We start from the raw sequence: 21,284 nt of genomic DNA, 5'->3' as shown, positions 1-21,284 counted from the left end.
TGTGAAGTATAGCTTTAATCTTTACAACTAATTTAAAATGTTGCATATCATTTTTAATAAGGTAATATTAATTTTTTAAAAAGTAATCTCAGTATTTCTCCTGAAACTCAGGATTAATACTAGTAGGATAAAGCGAGAGTTTAATTCAGGCCAACACATAGAGGAAAAAGAAGGAACTGGTCCCACAAAATAGCTGCTTTGATATTTCCTGTTCCTCATGCTGACTCATTTCTAAAAATATTGGGAAGAAATGCAGAATTCCTTCCCCATTTCCTAGCCATTTACCCCTTTGGACATTATTTTCTTAACAAGTACATTAGGATAAGTTCAGAAGGCTTTCCTTGTAGCTAATGAGGTATGAACAACCATGTTAACAAGAACATAAGACCATGGACATCAGTGTTCCCATCCCAACAGGGTGGCAAAAATGCACCCCAGGCAGCTTTACCTCAGTGCCCAGGATAGCCATATGCTTATAAAGGGATTTCTCCCCATAATCTGTCTTCTCATTTTTCCAGGAAAACAGATGCCAAAAGACAAACCTCAGTGGGAAAAATATTTGCAAAAATGGGAAGGAGAGAATTCACATCTTTAATATATCCAGAGCCTAATACACATTCACATTTTTGACCCAACAATCTACCTCTAAGAATATACCTAAAGGAAATAGTGAGGAATTCAGACTAAGGTAAGGCAAAGAGATTTGTGACAGAATTTCCTGTAATATACAAAAACTGAAACAAACTAAATATCCAAGAGCTAAAGAGTCCATTCAGATGCCAAGACCGAGACAAAAACTGAAACAAATTAAATATCCAAGAGCTAAAGAATAGTTAAATGAATTTTGGGCAGCTGCTAAAAATATACTGTAGGTACATGCAAAGCAACACAAAGGAAACTGGAAGGGAAATACGTCAGATGTCTATAAGATAATTCTTGGAGTGTGGAAAAAATATGAAACTGCTATTTATGTTTATATTTTATTTCTGGCACATGTCTTACAATATATCGTTTATAAATGTATATGTGATAGGTACATGGCCAAACATTCTTTACTAATATGAGTTTGCTACCAAGCATGTTTGGAGACTACTGCTCTAGAGCATATACACGTGGGTCATGGGGTCACTTTAGCTGATCTGGCAACCACCTATATCAGGAAGCAGAGGCAGCCCATGGCTGTATGAACATTATGAATCTTATTATCACTGTATATTTTATTTTGTGCAAATGAAACCTGTTACAATCTGCAATTAAAATTTGTTGGACTTTATGAGTTCTCCCCAGTGTGCCCTGACTCCAAAAGAGCTGTTAATAAAAGGTAGATGAAATCCATGTACCCACATTCCAGTGATAAAATTTTAAACAGAATAGGGCAAGCATGACTAACACTTTAAATCATGGCTGGCTGCAGTGGCTCACACCTGTTATCCTAGCACTTTGGGAGGCTGAGGCCAGAGGATTACTTGGGGCCAGCAACATAGTGAGACCCTATCTCTACAAAAAGTAGAAAAAATTAGCTGAGTGTAGTGGTGCACACCTGTAGTCCCAGCTACTCAGAAGGCTGAAGCAGGAAGATCACGTGAACCCAGAAGTTGGAGGTTGCAGTGAGCTATGATAATGCCACTGCATTCTACACTGGGCAATAGAGCTAGACTCGTCTCACCAAAATAAAAAGACTTAAATTCTGAGACTATAGAACCTGAGCTCTGCTATAGTTTTGTTTTGTTTTGTTTTGTTTAAGAGACAGGGTCTCACTCTGGTGTGATCATAGCTCACTGCAGCCTCAAACTCTCGGGCTTAAGCAACCCACCTACTTCAGTCTCCTGAATAACTGGGGCTGCAGACACCAGCCACCATGCCCACCTAATTTTTTAAAATTTTTGTAGAGATGGAGTCTCATTATTTTGTCCAGGTTGGTCTCAAACTTCTGGCCTCAAGCAAGTTTCCTTTCTTGGCCTCCCAAAGTATTGAGATTACAGGCGTCAGCCACTGTGCCCAGCCTCTGCTATGGTTTGAATGTTTGTGCCTCTCTGAAATTCATGTTGAAATTAAATCCCCAATGCAATAATATTAAGAGGTAGCCTTTAAGAGGTGACTAGCACATGAAGGCTATTTCAGTCAACCAGGTGGTAAATGTCAGATAATTGTCATTGTTTGAGCAGTGCATTATATCAAAATGGGTGTCAGTGTCTTAGAAGACACTAAGAAGTCCTCCCTCTCCCTAAGCCTGGTCACATGTCCTGTGGACTCTGCCTCCTCCTGTCACTTCATGCTGTTTGTTGCCTGTGAGTGCCTCGGTGGAGGTCCTCCATAGATCTTCCTCCATTTTGGTAGTCACCTGAGTGGCCCTCCCCACTTCCTGGCTCTCTCAGCACTAATCTACCCTTCAAACAGCTGTGATAGTTACCTGCCTGCACCCAAGGTAGATCTCATTCCTCCTTGCCATTTAAAACCCTTCAAGATCTCTGCTGGCAACGCATCAAAGTGGAACCATCCCCCTGGTAAGCACAGCCTCTTCCCATCTGACTGCTGTAGCTCACTTAGCTCCTGCTTTCCACGCTAACTCTTCCTTAACTTCTGCCCCCCTGAACTGGTCAGTCCCAGGACATAACACGCTCCTTCTCTTTCAGGCCTTGGTTCCTGAACATGGGCTCTTCTCTCTGTGTGAAATATTCTACAGTTGCACCTTCCTCAACCCTCTTCCTACCAATGTCCATTCAGATGCCAAGACCAAGACATCTATTACTGCATATAGCCCAATACATTATTTTTTTGCATGCCCTGCAGGCTTCTAGAATAAAAATACATACTTTGTCTAGCATAAAGTATATATTAAACAAACTTGCTAAATTAATAGGTGAATAAATAAATGGATTAACAAATGAAGTGCTGTGGGATACTCTGAAGAAAAAAGTAGGAATCTTTTAGCATCACATTTTACACCCTGTGTCACTAATATCTTTGTTTTCCTCCCATTCTTTTCTTGAAAGCCGCTCCTCCAACCCTTCCCCTATTAAGCCCTGTGCCCACCTGTAATGAACACGTCCACGTACCTCATTCATCTCATTTACTTCTTGCCATTGCGTTAGCAGCACCTTCACTGCAGGACTGTGACCATGCTTTGCAGCAAGGTGCAGGGCAGTGTTTCCCTCCTGCAACAGAGACACACTCAAGGCAGAATCCCCAGAGCTGGGGAACATGCCCTTTTCATCATAAGGGCTGCAAGCTTTCTGGAAGCTTTCATTTTGGTTAAAGGTGTGGTCCAGAGTGTGGACCACATTATCTGCAGTTTTAAGTGAAATTTATAAACTTTTCAGTTTTAAATGAAAAGACAAAGCTGACTGAACCAGTAGGAAAAAAAATTCATGCTCCTTGTTCTACCTTTGCTATCAATTAGCTAGCAAAAAGTGGGATAGCAAAAGTAATTCCATTTAACTTATGTGAGGGTAAACTGGTGAAAGATTTCTGGGAGGTAATGTTAGCAATATCATATACCAAAAGATTTAAAAATATGCAGGACTCTTTGACCTACAATTCCACATCTAGGAATTTCTCCTAAGAAAATCATCCAAGATGTACATATAGATATGGATGCCTACCCTCGGGGCTTTTCCCTCCCCATTCATGAAGGGCTGAGTCTCCAGAAGATTTCAGGGGAGGAGAAAAGAGGGTTGGAGTTAATAGTGGAAAAATCCATGTAGTCTCTTGACTTCAGAAGTGTTTATGGAGCAAAAACTGCCAATGTGGGCAATCCACAGCATAATTGGGTAGACTTGCACGGATGTTCCATGATTCTGCTCTAGCAACAATTTAACATCTCTACTGCCGACCAAAATGCCCTCACCAAATCTGCACACCGATTGTTACTCTCCCACATCAACTGGTACTACACTTTCTCTTGTTCTCCTCAAAGAAAAAAAGTTCAACTTACCTTGTCCTTTTCTGAAGTATGCAGATTAAGGAAGATAAGTTTTTCTATCATTTCAACATGGCCCCTCTCAGCAGCCAAAAGAAATGGTTTTCTTCCTTTCTGAAAATCAATCACAAAGCTCCAGCATTTATATACCCTTAGTGAATAAGCAAGACAACTGACAAAGCTAGCAATATTTTAAGGGTGGTGAAGGGGCCAAGATGGTCCTTCTGGTCACATCATTCTAGTCTCTTCTTAGAGTAGGGAGATGACAATATCTTTGACCCCAAACTAGATTAAGTTCTGGGCTGTCACCCCAAATTTTGGGGAACTCCATGTCAGTATGGAATCAGTTTCATGAGGGCAGAGAAGTACTGTCCAGAAAAGGTCCTTCCAAGCATCAGGGGAGGCACATCATCACAGTCAGGTGACAAGACTCTCTTTCAAATGTAGCAATTTTATGAACTTTCTGTATTTATTCAATAATTTTTTTACTCAACTATTGACTGAGAAGTTACTACATGCCAGACCCCATCTCAGGTACCTGTGTATCACATTAAGCCTTGCCCTTGGGAGCCCCTGTGGAGAGGTACTAGGTGGGCTCAGCACAATGCCCCACAGAGCCTCCTGTGCATGTCTATACCCACAGCATTTCCCCTTACCCTGCGCTCAGGAACTTAAAGCAGAACTCCAGCATAAGGGGAAAACCTTGAATAGCTAGAGATTTCAGAGGGAAAATAATGTGTGCCATGAGGTTGAGGTGCTGTAAGAACAGTGTGTTATCAATGAATACTAAGAGGTAGCACTAACAGGGCAGGAGACACTGGGTTAGTTCTCTCCTTACAGACTGGAGCCAACAGGCTTGATTAACTCTAAGGTCGTTAAATATTTTCTTATGTCGATATAAGAAAACGGCTGTCTTCTCAACTCCCCTTATGTTCATTATCCCCACTCCTCCAAAAAAAGAAGCTTCTTTGCATTTTGACTTCCAGAGACTTCCTCTATAGACTCCTTTAAACCAATGGAAATTCCCCTATATCTGTAGCTAAAATCAATCTAACATTGAACCACCAAACTCTTGTAAATACTCAACAAATACATGAACAGCCTCTGAGGCATTCCTTTCCTCTCCAAACATGTTACTCTGAGTGTTTATTTTTGATCACCAGATGGAAGTTTACATGTAGATACAAAATATCTAGACTACTTTACCCATAACTTCTGGTTGTTCTAATTTCTTTCTCCTCTCAAGGATCTCTATCTAGGCCATGGAGCTGGGAGACATCTCAAAAGATTTCCCCTCACCTCCCATCCTCCATCTCTCCCACCCCTACCCCCACCCAAACTCTCCTGTTTTAAAAGGCCTCCTCCCAGGAAAGCTTTCCTTGTTAGCTTTTGGAGTTCCCTCCAGGCCAAAGAGGAGGATTTTTACTAATCCTGGTAGGTAAACAGGCTCTCAATCACTTTCTGTTGATAAGAAACTAGGCAAGACGGTAATGCTGTGCAGGTGGAGTGGTCTCAAAATTTTATCAAATGCATTTAATGACTCCACAATACTTTTGAAGGAGTATAGATGGGAAACCCAATGTTGAATGAGTAGACTCTGAGCTCCTGGCCCCAGCTCCAACTAGCTTTTTATTTTCTAATTTTTTTTAAATTGTGGTAAAATACTCATAAAAGTTCTCATCTTAACCATTATTAAGTGTATAGTTCAGTGGTATTAAATACATTCATACTGTTGTGCAATCATCACTACCATGCATCTCCATAACCCTTTTCATCTTGCAAAACTGAAATTCTGTTCCCATTAAACAATAACTCCTGTTCTCCCTTCCCCCCAGCCCTTGGCAAGTACCATTCCAACTGCCTTTTGCCAACACACTTGACTCCACTCACAGATCATAGAAAAAAAGTGGACTTTGTTTGTCTTTTCCATTGATCAAGCCAGTTTTCCTACACGACCGAAATTGGACTCAGAGAGTCTTTTTTCCTTAGATGACCCAGTGGACTCATTATTTGCTCATTTCTTGTATGTTTCTGAACCCATCTTAATTTAAGATCTCTCAGCTGGACATGTGGCTCTGCACAGTCTGCTGCCAGGGCTCCTCAGCCTTTCCCCAAAAGATAGTCAGAGAAGGAGGAAGGGTTCAGGATGAGCCCAGCTCCAGCTCAAAAGGGATGATGGACAGGAAAGCTGCTGGCCAGAAGAAACTCAAGAAGTAGGAAAGGCTCCCTGCTTTGGTCTTAGAACCTCATCGGTCTGCTTGATCCTTCCCAGATGCTGTGGTCTCCCATGAAAGCAGTCAGAGTCCCCTGAAGGGGGAATGAACCGTGTGTCTCATACCTAACAAAACCTCAACAAATATCTGCTGAACTGAACGGAATGGAATTCATTCATAGGCCACATCCCTACTTACCATGGATCAAACTGGAAAGAGCCCACTTCCTCACCATGACACTAAATGGTGTTTGACTATGATTGTCAGTTTGAGGAAATCAGGTAGCACATTTTATCCTATAACAATTGTTACAATAACTACCATTTAGTGAACACTTAGCCTGTGCCAGGCTCTTTGCTAAGCGCGTTATAGACATTACCTCATTTAAGCATCTCAACAGTGGCTGCTCCAATATTGCTACATAGGAATGGCTTAGGGATACTGTGTAGTTGGAAGGGGGTTATGGAATGGCCCATCATGAACCTCATTTGCATAGGTACTTTTACATAAGATTGAGGAAATATCAATCTTCTACATCAAAGAATGGAAGTTTGCTGAGGAAAAAAAAATTATATGAGGGACAAGACTTCCCCTATCATTGTTGATGTTACCATGAAGTATACTTTATTATTTTCATTGTACAAATGGAGAAACTGAAGCCTTCAGCAGTTGGAGAACTTGCTTAAAGCCACATAACTAATATATTGTGGCATTGCTTGAGTACAGCCCAAGTCTGTCAGCCTCCAAGGTATAAATGTATAGTTCTTTAGTCATATGTAGAGAAAGTAAAAGAAATTTATAGACCCAATTCAAAGAAATCATTTTTGTTGTTGTTATTGTTGTTAAGATTGAGGTCAATACAATGGAGTATTACTCAATTAAAAAAAAAAAAGATTGAGGTCAGGAAAAAACGTAAAAATTTTTAAAAACAGGTGAAATGAAGGGAATATTACTGATCAACTTCTAGAGAAACTTTTATGGAGGAAAAATATTCTAGTGGTGCAGAGAAAAGTAGGTCCTATTCATGAAGTATATTCCACTGCTGAGGAATCAAAATGCTAACTGCACAAAGGCTATTACTGTTGCCTATAGAAAAAGCACAGAGGGAGATATTACAGGGAAAAAACAGTCTCTGGCACATGGGCAATGCCCACTGTCATCTGAGAAGGGAGAAAGTACAATATGATGACTGGAATCAGCCAGATCTGGCTTCAAATCCCGGCTCTGTCACTTTTTAGTTTTGAGACTTTGGATCAGGTATGTAGTTTCTCTGAGCCTCAATTTCTTCACCTCTAAAAAAAATAGCAAAATATCTCTACAGAATTGTTATGGGGATTAATGAGATAATTTACTCCTCCAACAGTGATTTTTTTAAGTATCGTAGGGGACAGGTCCTAGACTTCTTACTACTGAAGTAATGTCTGTAAGTATCTTTCTCTGTTCCTAGCATATTAATAAACATTCATTAAGTGATAGCTGGAATTATTCTGTATCTCCTTATGAAAATAAAAGGAATATAGACAAATACAATTTAACTGCATTGTATTCCATGGCTCATTGCTGTATAGCTTTGGGTCAAATGCATTCCCAAAAGACCAAGTAGAATAGAATAAAATTTGACCACACATTCTGAATATTAAAGGGCGTGGATACTATGTACACCCTGGCCAGGATGGGGGAGTAGAAAGGGAAGAAAGAATCTGGCTGCTTCCTCAATACTTCCTGTCCTCCCCACATGCAGGGGCTAGGATCACTGCCAACACCAATATATCCCTTCCATTCCATAGTCTGCCACGGTGATGGAGGAGCTGGCTATAGGGCTAGGTCCGTCTCTGATGGCTGCTCTTGTAGCTCTATCAGGGTGAGGAAGACAGTAGAATTTGGTGGAGGTGAATGCAAGATCTGCCCAACCACTGTAAACACACCTCATCAGGCTGGTTCAGGTCCTGCAGATGCAGATCTTGAATGAGGTACTCCATGATGTGCACATTATTGCTCTGAGCTGCAAAGTGGAGGGCGTTCATTCCATCCTAAAGAGACAGGGGGAAGGAAAGGGGTGATACTTACAGAGTGACCTCAGAATTTCCCCTCTCCTGCAATAGTGAGATAAAAACTTATGTCCCAGTGTGACCCACATACCTACCTGATTCTTAGCTCTCTGGTCAGCTCCAGCTCTAACCAGCATGAGCATGATATCAAGGTTTCCAGACCAGGCTGCAAGGTGAATTACTGTCAAGCCATGCTTCCCCACGAAGAGAAAAGAAGAGAATCTGTCACTCAGATGAACCCTAGCAAACTATCTCACCAAAAAGGCCAAGTTAATACTACATTGTTGAAAATTAGAAATAGACAATTTAATACACAGCAAAAGTAATACTTCAATTGTATTGCAAAAATGATATGTTTAATAAGTGGTACAAGCACAAGTGGTTCTCCATCTGGAAGAAAATAAAATGAAATGCTATATCACACTACACTCACAAAAAAGCACACAAACAATAAATAGATTAGAACAAAATCCAGATTATAATGTACAGTCTCTCAATCCAGAGTTCTAAAAGATAGATGATAAAGTCAATAAATGACAGATTTTTAAAAAATGTATCTTTAATAAGGATAAATGGTTATTCTTATAAATCAATAAGAAAAAAATAACTAAACTGACAGATAAATGGATAGAAAGGGAATGGAAACCGTTATTGTTTAAGCAATCTGGCAATATCTAATAAAAGTTAAAATACAACGAGCAATACCACTCCTGGGATCTATCCCATGAAAATAAAATTTCAGGACCTAATATTGCATATAGATTGTATATATTGGATATATATAGGATATACATTGGATATTAATTGTAACACTAAAAACTGGGAGCAAAGCAAATGGCTATGAGCATGGAAATGGTAAATGAATTGTGGGATAGTCATACCATATAATACAACCATTAAAAATAATGAATTAGTGCTATAACAATTGATTTGGAAAGATTTCCATGAGTTTTGCTAAATATGAAAAATAAGATGGAGAATAAATATAATATTAATATAATCCCATTTTTTAAAAAGCAACAAAATCCCCATGTGTATATGTATATATCTATATATATTGTAGCTAGATTGATATAGACATGATTATATGAACACAGAAAAAAAAACACAGAAATAAACACAGATCTCAGATTGTTAATATAGTTATTAGAGGAGGGCAGGGTACACAAAAGTGAAAAAAAAAAACAACAAAGACAAGTTATAAAAAGGATCCCATTTATACAGAAGCTATTTAAAAGATTCCATTTATACAAAATGATACGGGGGGGGGTATGTGTGCACAAACACATGAATGCATAAAGTAGTTAGACTGAGAGCGAAATTCAGATCAGAACTTACCTGTAGGGATGCTGTGGGCAGTTGTAAACTGACTTGTATACCGAATAAGCAGAGAGAAAAGTGAGAAAGCAAGCACAGCCAGCAGTTAACATTGGTTATTTCAGGAAAGTAGGACTGGAGACGAGTAAACTGACAAAAACTGATCTCTACCTAGAGAAGCAGTATAGGGCAGACATTATGAGCAGGATCTTTAGGATCAGAATTGACCTCCTGTTCTGGTCACTTACTACCACCTTCAAGTACTATAATTGTGGTCAACTAAGTTAACTCTCACCCTCAGCTTCCTTATCTATAAATTCCAGTGTCTGCTTTATCCCTGTCAAAAAGTAATCCATTTTCTTTTACAAGTGCCTGCCCAAAGCAAGCCCTTTCATTACCTCTTATTTGCCTCTCCTAATCAGCTATGTTTGTAATCCAGGAAACCAGTTTGCTAAATGTAGACAGTATGAATAATAAATAAGGAATGAAGGTCTGCAGGGCACTTCTATTTGTATAGTGCATAAACCTTTTTGCATTTATTTTGGCTGCCCTAGAAATTGCATTAATGTATTCTCTTATTCTCAGTAGAGTTGGGAGAGTGAAACAGCAAGTTTCAGATTGTTGAGGTATGACTCTAAATTGGTGGTACCCAACTGAGGGTGATTTTGTCCCAAGGGGACATGTGGAAATGTATGGAGACATTTTTGGTTGTCATGACTGAAGGGTAATATTAGCATTTATTGGGTAGAGGCCACAGGTGCTGTTAAAGATGCACAGGACAGCTCCCACAACAAAGAATTATCTAGCAGAAAAGTCAGTAGCACCACTGCTGAGAAACCCTGCTCTAAATGTACATACCCTATCAAATTTACATTTCAGCTATCATAATAGATGGTGAGTTAGTACATTTATATATTTACAATTCCAGCATGAACAAAACTCTTAACAATTTCTGCACTCTTTGTCCCAAGGAACAATGATGTACAATGGCTAACTAGTTGAGGGTTTTTAAAAATAATGTGCTCTAAACACAATTTCATCTCTTAATTTAGCCTTTCCTACAAATCAATGCTCTATATTCAGTAGTACTAAATCTGGTTTCACATATGGCCTCTTTTATGAGACCAGAACTATTTGAGACAGGTGATAAATCATGCTTTGATAGGAGCTCTATTTTTCCCTAGGAAGTCATTCCCAATTTCAAAGCAACCAACATTTAAAAATTCCAGGCATAGATCATAAAATCTAAAAGCTGGGAATTCAAGCTGCAAACAACTTCGGTCTCTAAAACCACAAATTCAGAGTGGAGCCATTGTTCCTCAGAGGCAATGAATCACTGCTCACAGATGTAAATTCCTCCACAAGAGCCTTCATAAGGCAAATTCTTCTGATATGAAACTGGCATGCCTGAGGCTGTTTAAGAGCATGTGTCATGGTTCACACTCACAGTGGGCTCCTGATGCTCTGTGAAGCATAAAATGCTCGATAGTCACCCACAGCCTATCCTCATTACCAGTCTAGTCACAGGCGAGGTCCATAACTTCTCTGGAGAACACTTACATTTGAGGAGCTTCCCAGAGACAAGAAGCTCGGAACACAGATGCTTATCATTATCCCCTGAGTACCACCTGCACGCCCACCTGGGATCCTCTGTTCATCTCTGGAGTAAGGGACTCTATTTATCTAGTCTGCCTCTTCCCAAGATTCAGGGATGTGGCCCACTTTGAACCTGGAGGTTCTCAGTGGCTGGGCCATGCATATTATTCTTAGCACTCAGTGCCTTGAATGGTACTTATCTGCTACAGTCTCCTCCTTGCTCCCTACATAGACAGTAGGCACCTCAAAGGGACTACATTTCACATCAGTGCTTCCCAAACACAATCACCTGATGATTTTTTAAATTGCAGATTCTGATTCAGGAGGTCTGGGGTGGGGCCTGAGATTCTGCATTTCTAATAAGCTCCCAGTTGAAGCCCATGCTTCTGGACCCAAGAACACACTTTGAGTAGCAAGGACTTACATCTAGTCGAATCCCCAGCAGTTGGCATTGAGAATTAACGCCAACAGGCACTGAATAAGTATGGATGGTGAAGAGGGTTCAAGTGTTAGTTCTTTGTAAATGAATGTTAGAATTTAGAAGACAGATCTGCCATGTCAAACTCAAGTCTCATCACTCAGATAAAAATGCTGCTAGATCTGACAAAAAATGGCATTGCTTGAATTATGAAAAAAATTTTGCTGGTTACATACTAATGCCACGGTGCATGATTAAATCAGTAGCAAAAATATTTAATTTCGTAAAACTTTCAAAGCAGAGAAAATAGAGATATTAGATATATAAGGAATTACTATATTTCCCGTCTGAGGGCATTTTAATCTTACAAGGCAAAGTTAAGAGAAGCTAATGCTAGCCAGAACCATGCTTCACATATAGGGTAATACAAATACATGTTTAGAAAAGCCTCAAAGAGAACCAATAGGTAAAACATCTCTGCATCATTTCAGAAATAATTGGTTTACACTCTGACATAAACCAGTTCTATATTTAATGCATTAGAAATATGGCAATCTTCAGGTAAGCTGTTTAAAAGAAAAGATGCTATTCAATCTGGGCAGTGGATACATATAAGTGTTTGTTGTACAATTCTCTATACTTTGATAGTATGTTAAAGATTTTGGGTTATGTTTCTGGTTAAGCTGGAGTAAGCACACTCACCCTGTCTCTCCCATCAAATATACTAAATAAAATTTCTGGACAGAATGCATGGAACAGCTGAGGACTGAAAAATAAACGGCAGCTGGAGAATTGGGGAAGGAAACTAGAACTAATGATATGAATAATCCTGTAATGAGTTTCCTGGTTCTTTTTTTCCTCCATATCTTCCAACTTGGACTCAAGGTAGCAAAAATCATGAACTGTGCTCTGAGCACAGACTGCAAGAGTTCTAAGAGAAGGCCTACTGTTCTGCTCTAAAGGAGCAGAAGGAGGCCCCAGTAGAACAGAAAAGGTAGGAGAAGTCCTCTGCATCTTTTTTCTCTTCTGGCCCTGCCCCCAGCTAAGCCCCATTCCCAAAGCTGCACCTCCACAGTAGTAGGAGTAGCAGCAATGGCTGGACTAACACCTAAATCTCTGACGCAGGGGGATCCTTCTCTCTCACCAGAGGAACTGTGGCCAGAAAGTGGGGTGGAGGAAAAATCCATGTTTTTTGTTTTCTTTTCTCTCTCTCTCTTTTTACTCTCCCCCTGCTTGGTCCTGAAGGCAGGTGTAATTGCGGGAAGTACACAGCAGTACTGGGCGACTATACCCTTGGTTTTCCAAACAGAAGATCAGGATAAGGGGGAAGGAGAGCTGGGGAATGTGGGGGAGATGATCATGGAGAAGAGGGAGCTTGAGAAAGGGATTCCATAAAGTTGTGCATGTACTCCTAGGCTTATGCCTGACAGCATGACAAGGGCTTGGAGAAATTAACTATGGGGCAGACTTCAGACTGTCTAGGCCTCAGACTGGTCCCTGAATGGCACAAATCTAAATAGCACTGCAAAGGTTTTGAAAACTGAAGCAACACTGGTGTCAAATAGTGCTGAAAAAAATTGGTCATTCATATGCAAAAACAAAAGAACCTCGATCTATTTCTAACTTGTACTAAAAGTAACTCAAAATAGACCATATATCAAAATGTAAAACAAGAGGCTATAAAAATTTTAGAAGAAAAATGTGAGAAAAGCTTCATGACCTTAAGTTAGGCAATTAGAAATAGCACCAAAAGTAAGATTCGTTTTTAAAAATAGGTAAACTATACTTCATCAAAATTAAAAACTTTTATTCTATGAAAAACATCTAAAAAGTCAAGCTACAGACTGTGAGAAAATATTTACAAACTACATATTTAACAAAGGACGTGTATCCAGAATATATAAAGAACTCTAAAAACTCAATGATAAGAAAACAAGCAAATTAAAAAAAAATATTCAAAAGATTTAAATAGACACTTCATCAAAAAAGATATACAAATGGTAAATAATACATGAAAAGATGTTCAATATCATTACCCATTAGGGAAATGCAAATTAAAACTACAATGAAATGCCTACTCACCTATTCAAATGGTTAAAATTAAGGGGGGAAAATGTCAATACCACATGCTGATAAGGATGCAGAACAAGTGGAGGAACTCTCCCTCATTGCTGGTGGAAGTGAAAATGGCATGGCTACTCTGAATAGCAGTCTGGCAGCTCCTTGGAAAGTTATACATATACTAAGTATATGACCTAGTAATCTCTCTCTCTTTTTTTTTTGAGACAGAGTCTCGCTCTGTCATCTGGACTAGAGTACTGTGGCATCAGCCTTGCTCACAGCAACCTCCAATTCCTGGGCTCAAGGGATCCTCCTGCCTCACCATCCCAAGTATCTGGGACTACAGGCATGTGCCACCTCACCTGGCTAATTTTTTCTATTTTTAGTAGAGACGGGGTCTCGTTCTTGCTCAGGCTGGTCTTGAACTCCTGACCTCAAGTGATCCTCCCCCCTCGGGCTTCCAGAGTGCTAGGATTACAGGCAGGAGCCACTACACCCAGCCAATGACCCAGTAATCTCACTCCTAGGTATTTACACTAAAGAAATGAAAACATATGCTTATACAAATACTTATAAACAAACGTCTACAGTAGTTTTATTTATAATAGTCAAAAGCTGGAAACAACCCTAATGTTCTTCACTGGTGAATGAATACGTAAACTGTGGTACAACCATAAATTAGAATAATATTCAGCAATAAAAAGAGAAGAGTTATTGATATATATAACAATATGGTTGAACTTTAGAGGCATTTTTCTGAGTAAAAGAAGCCAGTTTCAAAAAGTTGTATACTATATATCACTTATATGCCATTCTCAACAAGGCAAAACTATAGAGATAGAGCACAGATTAGTGGTTGCCAGCATAGGAGAGGTTTGACCAAAGAGGTGGTATGAGCGAATGTTCTGGGTGATGGAGCTGTTACATTTTGATTGTGGTGGTGGTAACATGAATCTATACGTGGGTTAAAACTCATACACTATACACTAAAAAGAAAGTTACTTATACAGTATGTTAATTTAAAAATTAAAGTAAAATAAAAAGATACTGTATCAGGTTTTCAATGGCAAAACAAGAATACACTTGGCTAATCTGGCCTATTACCAAAGTGTCTTTTGTAGGCTAATACTGTAAAATAGTAAAATAATAATTTCTAGACCTAAAGGACACTTTCCTTAATTACCATATCCATTAATACAACTAATTACACTCACAAAGCTAGAGTGTTTTCGGTGCTAATTTTAATTTTTTTTTTTTTTTACATAACAATCTACCTGTCCACCAATACCAGAGCAATAAACCAGAGAGGGGCGTGCCCCACTGGTGACACAAAGAGAAACTCTCATTATTATCAAGTCTAGGCCTTATCTATGATTGCCAACAAGATAACCAATAGGTGTAAGCTGACTTCATTTGTTTATCTCCCAAACATTTACTAATCACATACTAAACCCAGACTCTGTGAGATGTGAAGGTAAAGCAATTCTGAGCCTTATGCTCCAGGGAGTCACAGTTCAGAGAGAAAATAGAATATCTCTGTGGGAATCTTCTGAGCAGTTTAATTTAAGAACTATGGTTCACTGGATTAATTAAGAACTAAGAACTTTAGAGGAAGGCTATCATCTTATTCTGCAATGTGAGATGATAAACATGATGCTGGGTCTCTCTCTTTCCTTGTGCCATGGTAAAGTATTAAATGAAGGTGGGAGCCGGGCTCACGCTTATAATCCTAGCTCTCTGGGAGGCTGAGGCGGGCGGATTGCTCGAGGTCAGGAGTTCAAAACCAGCCTGAGCAAGAGCGAGACCCCGTCCCTACTAAAATAGAAAGAAATTAATTGGCCAACTAATATATATACAAAAAATTAGCCGGGCATGGTGGCGCATGCCTGTAGTCCCAGCTACTTGGGGAGGCTGAGGCAGGAGGATCGCTTGAGCCCAGGAGATTGAGGTTGCTGTGAACTAGGCTGACACCATGGCACTCACTCTAGCATGGGCAACAAAGCAAGACTCTGTCTCAAAAAAAAAAAAAAAAAAAATGAAGGTGGGAAAAGTAGGTGAAAAATCCTAAAAGTGGGTTTTGAATATAGGTAGACAAATAGTTAAGCTGATCTATATCTAAAAGCATGGTCTCTGGAATCAGACAGGCTCATTCAAATCCTGCCTTCACTCTTCTTAGATGTAATTTTTTGGGGTAAGCTATTTAATCTCTCTGTCTCAGGCTCCTCATCTGTGAATTAGTTATTATAATAATACTTCTCTCATAGGTTGGGGGATGGTAAATATCAAAGTCCTAATCCCTGAGGCCAGTTAGAAGTCTTCCATGACCCAGATTATATTCTGAACCACCACTTTACTCTTATAAATGCATGCCATTGGCCATAAGGTCAACATGGGAAAAGTAGCAAAAGCCCAAGTCCTACAGTTAATGGGTAAACAATTTAGTCACCAAATACAAAGAGCGCATAATATGTATATTCTGTAAAAAGACCTTTCCAAAACGAACGCTACTAAAGGAAATATTTTGTGTGCATGTGAAGAAAAGACATCTGGCGTGATCAGATTCTCCTTGTACATTGGTTACGCTACAACACATTCTACCAGACGAAGATGGGCTTACCTTATCAACAACATCCACCCTGGCCTTGTGATTAAGCAAGAAATCCACTGCAGATAAATGATTTCCCCCAACTGCAAAATGCAAGGCTGTACGGTTCATCTGAGGAAACATGATTTGTGTTTTTAGTCATCTGATCATTATTTATCTTTTTTAGGGTTCCTGTTTCTTGGATGGCCAGCCATAATTTTCTATCAGTTGTTTCTCTTTTGATTATTTTGCCTTACTCTTTGCTTTTACCTTGAACATTTTAAGAATTGTGTTCAGCAGAATTTTGCCATCATTATCAGATGACATGAGAGAATCTGGCAATCCACTGATGGACATACCTCAAGCTGAAACCCACTGCATAACCTGTCATATAGCAATATATTGGATTTCATTTAGAAAGTAAAAGTTGTATTTCCCCCCATATGCAATCATTAATAATAGTATTTTTTTCTGCTTAGGATATATTGATATTGCATAGCAAAAATTTTCTTAGATGTTCAATTCATTCATGTTCTTTCTCCTACAATTTTTTTAGAGTATAAATTTTACTGAAAAAAATAATTTGCTTCTGAAAGGAAGATGAAAAAAGGGAAGAAAGGAGGAAAGAAAGATACAGAAAAGGACAGACACTGAGAAAGACAAAGAAAGCAAGCTATGAATATCTTTCACTCCAAAGGAAAGTCAGACAATGGAGTTTTTGCTTGTAAGTAATGTATGTGTTTTATTTCCCATATTTTAGACTGTTTTAGCTCCCAAAAAAGATGCCTGAGCATGGCTTTATTATTCTTAGTTTCACATAATTAATCACAAAAATATAAGAACTGTTTAAATATTTTATTTCTTGGTAGTGTCAACCTGAATAACAAATCAGAGAGAGCTTCTCTAAAAAAGATATTTATAAGGGAATAAAGCATTGCAATAGGAATACACATGCCATAGTAAACTATGTGCATATTCATCTAGATAAAGGAACACAAACGTTTTTAAAGAAAAAAGTGAGGAAGATCACATAATTATTTTGAAATGATTATCCTTGGTTACAAAGATCAATAACAAGGGTGACGTCAATCAGAGGTTGGAGAGGTGGTTGCTGGACAGATGTCCTTGCAGAAGTATTTTTTGTGTAAGATTGCAATGGCCTTTGTACAAGGTTGTGGTTTTTGCAGTCCTTTGTGATAGTTTCTGTTATCAGGCATACAAGCATGAGAACTCTCTCTTCATAGTCCTCCCTGGCTCTATTTGTCAGAGTTTTCTTAACATTACTGACTCTATTTTGATTCTGACAACTTTCAAATAGCTAAACTGGTGATAAAATAAAGTTTGACAAAACATGAATTACTTTGACATTGTCTGCAATTAGAGATTTGCTCTACTATGTCAAATTTGGGCCTAAAAGCTCCCCTATTAATTTTATTTGTGAAAAAGGACGTGAGCCAAAATAGCATCCTAGATAATTCAATAAAACCATTTACATTTTTTACTCTCTATAATCAGAGATATTAAGGAACTCCACAAGTAATGATGTCAACAATTTGTCATATATAGGATTAAAACAGATGTCATTAGAAAGTATAATACAGTTTATCAGGAACTTAAAATAATTTGCCACACTGTTTATAAGTTACATTACATTAGATCATTCTATCCCTCCAAGTACTTTAATGTAAAAACATGGTTTAAAGTATCAGAAAGTTGTATGTAGAAAAATTTTAAATGGTTAAAAAGTATATTGTAGAATATTTCCTGATACTTGGAAAAATGATTACTGCTTCACATATTCAACAAGTCATTTTTTATGGTCATAATAATCTTCAGATGCATATATCCATAAATATTTTTGAAACTGTGTAAATATTACCTTCAATGATCCTTGCTTTTTTCTGTTCATATCTTTTCTCTCCCATCTATCTTCTCTTCTTTCCTCCCTTCCTTCCTTTCTTGATTTTCTTCCTTGTTTGTTTCTTGCTAAAATTGTTATGCTACAAAAGTTTACTGTTTTTCTGCTCTTTCTAAGATATCTATGGAATAGGAATACTATATACACCCAACATACATCAGACACACACATACTTGCATGTACATACACTATCTACATACACATGGAAATCCACACACATAAACTCATACCCTCTCACATACACATGCTCTCCTTTGCTAAACATCCTTCCACTACATATGATGAGTGACTTCGAACTCTACAGTTTCAGTTTCTATGACTTGCTGCCTGTGACAGATATAGGAATTCTGGTACATGAGTTTAGACTATTTAGGGAGCCCTGTTTAAAGTCAGAGTCGAAGGGTTAACTAATTGCAGTTAAAAATGTATTACTTTTTAAGATTTTTATATAATAAAACAGCCATGGAAACGTATTTCTAGAGCCCTCCCAGTGTCCTGGAAGGGCCCTGTATAAGCAAGCAGGGGCCCTGAAGCTTAGGCTTCATTGAGCATTAAATCCACCTTTGCTATACCTACCTTGAACCACTCCACAAATAGTCCTAAGTAACTGACACAGCCCCCAATCTGTTTACTTTGATAAACCCTGCCTTGAGGGGCTGTCAGGAAATCCTCACAAAACCAAGCAGTAGGGAATCCATATTTCTGGCAGTGAACTTCTCTCCCAAAACCCAGGCATTTGAAGAACAAGCAAGAGCCAGGTTTCCAAAAAGGACTTTTGCCCAAAGTGCAGATGCACTATATTTTGAAAGCTGTAAAAAGAAAATCCATATGCCCCTTTGGATTTTAAATTTGGAAAAACCCAACCACAAAAGGACATCATTGGAAAGAAAACAACCCAGATTTTATAGCAAAACACATTCTGCTGTTTTAGAATGTGTGAAGCCAAACTGATCCACAGGCTACAATCCAAGACCAAGTCTGAGCCCATTACCTTGACAGCTGGCTTTCCTGACCACCTACAGACTTTGCATAGATGTGCATAATGAACACCCAGAGGCTATTTCACTGCTTGATTCCACCCTTAAACATCCCAGAATTACAGACAAAGGAGATCTCCCTCATATCAGCTAGCATAGTCATTTTTATTTTTATTATTATTTCAGTTGATCTGTAAAACCCAAGTCACCACTTGGAGTAGTCATTTGTCATATTTGTGACTTCTACTCACATTGTTCACGGCATTAATGTTAACTTTCTTTTCAAACAGCATCTCCAGAAGAACCAAATTATTGCTTTTAGCAGCTTTCTGAAAGCTTTTCTCATTTGGCAGTACTGAAAAAAAAGCAAGGAAGCATGATTGAGAAAATGTAAAGAGGCCAAAGAGAAAGCACATTTCATGTGCTAAGTTTTGTAACTCTAAAACTTGAAACAACAGTCTGGAGTCTTTTACATTTTGCTATTTTATTTAGGACATGGGGACTTTGCTTCAAATATTTTATAAAGCTACAGTATCAAAATTCCACTTTCTTCTCATACTGTGCTTTCACACACTTAAAAAATATTCCTGACTTCAAACAAAACATTATGCACAAGGACCACACTGAAGTCAGCACTGTGGTATCTGGTTTAAGAGGTCAAAGGGTGGCCTTAGATTTCCCAGGGGACATTGTTTGTAAAAAGCTTGTAAAAGATTAGACAGGGAGGAGTCCAAATGCTCCAAACAGCTTATAGAGATAAAACTCTTGTCTGCAGAACTTTGAAAAGATGCCAAGCCAGCAGGAACAAAACCTCAAAATGCAGCCCATCATATATATATACAAACGCTAAAAGAGATGAACATATTAATGCTTTATTCTTATTTATATGAAAAGATGTAAAAGTAGATTCACACCTAATGTAAAATTTATATATCACCCATATATACACATTTAGATGGCAGGCTTTATTAACTAGCATAGAAAAGATTCCAGGATTTTTTGAGTTTTTTTGGTCATTTAGAGAAGCTAGATCAGGGGACAGCCCCAACACTGGGGGATAAAATCAGAATTGAGGTTAAGTAGAATCAACAATATACCATCTCCAAAAAGAAAGGAGCATAACAAAGATTTTGTAGATATGCTGCTAAATATTTTCCCAAGTTTTTGCCAAAGACTTTTCAGAATACTGCCAAGTCCAATCAAGGACCAAGGAGTATCTTCAAGGAGATATTGATATGGGCTGAATTGTGTCTCTCCAAAATTCATATGTGGAAGTCCAAACCCCTAGTACCTCAGAATGTTGACTATATTTGGAGATAGGGCTTTTAAAGATGTAATTAAGGTAAAATAAGGTCATATGGGTGAACACCAATCTGATATGACTGGTGTTCCTATAAGAAGACAAAATTAGGCCGGGTACAGTAGCTCATCCCTGTAATCTTCGCACTCTAGGAGGCTGAGACAGGAGGATCACTTGAGGCCAGGAGTTCAAGACCAGCCTGGGCAACATAGCAAGACCCTGTCTCTACAAAAAATTTTTAAAATTAGCTGGGCATGATGGTGCATGCCTGTAGTCCCAGCTACTCAGGGGGCTGAGGTGGGAAGATTGCCTGAGCACAGGAGTTTGAGGATGCAGGGAACTGGGATTGCAGCAGTGCACTCTAGCCTGGGCAACAGAGTGAACCCGCCCTCAAAAAAAAAAAAAAAAAAAAAAAAAAAAAAAAAAAAAAAAGAAAGAAAGAAGAAGAAGAAGATTAGGATACAGACACATGGGAAGATCATATGAAGGCAGAGGGAGAAGGCTGCCAGCAATCTATAAGCCAAGGCGAGAGGCCTGATAAGAAACCAACACTTTACCAAAGAGAGGGGGAAATTAAAGGTGGTCTTCCTAATAACCCATCCAACAGAGGAAAATAAACTATAAAACTTGAAAGTAAGAGAAATAAACTTACAACACAACTACCCTTTGTTTAATTAAAACACGTTGTGGCCTAACTTGTTATCTTTGAGTTCTTCCTCAGCCTTAAAAAAGTTCCTGAGCAGACAGTAGGAGTGGGAGCTTCCCCTGCTTCCCCAAGAAGAGACAGTAGCACCAGATGCTTCCCGCTATCAAGAAGAAGCTAATTCTGCTATCACTCTGCTACGTGAGAAACAGAAAAAGCCAACACAGCAGCTTCACAGCCGCTTTTATTGTCAGTCCCCTTAAGTAGAAATAAAAAGCCATTTTTATCCT

General features: G+C 38.7%; 1 protein-coding gene across 1 annotated transcript in view; it reads right to left on the bottom strand.

Moving 5' to 3' along the window:
• Window positions 1-21,284, bottom strand: part of ANKDD1B (ankyrin repeat and death domain containing 1B) — a 54,428-nt gene that overhangs the window by 23,413 nt on the left and 9,731 nt on the right. Inside the window, 6 exon segments of the mRNA XM_076008125.1 lie at window positions 3,057-3,155; window positions 3,935-4,033; window positions 8,058-8,162; window positions 8,276-8,374; window positions 16,190-16,288; window positions 19,303-19,406. Of these exon segments, the coding sequence (XP_075864240.1) occupies window positions 3,057-3,155; window positions 3,935-4,033; window positions 8,058-8,162; window positions 8,276-8,374; window positions 16,190-16,288; window positions 19,303-19,406 (605 nt within the window).

This window comes from Microcebus murinus, chromosome 11 (genome assembly GCF_040939455.1).
Source record: "Microcebus murinus isolate Inina chromosome 11, M.murinus_Inina_mat1.0, whole genome shotgun sequence".
NCBI lineage: Eukaryota > Metazoa > Chordata > Mammalia > Primates > Cheirogaleidae > Microcebus > Microcebus murinus.
This window is presented reverse-complemented; position numbering and strand designations above follow the sequence as displayed.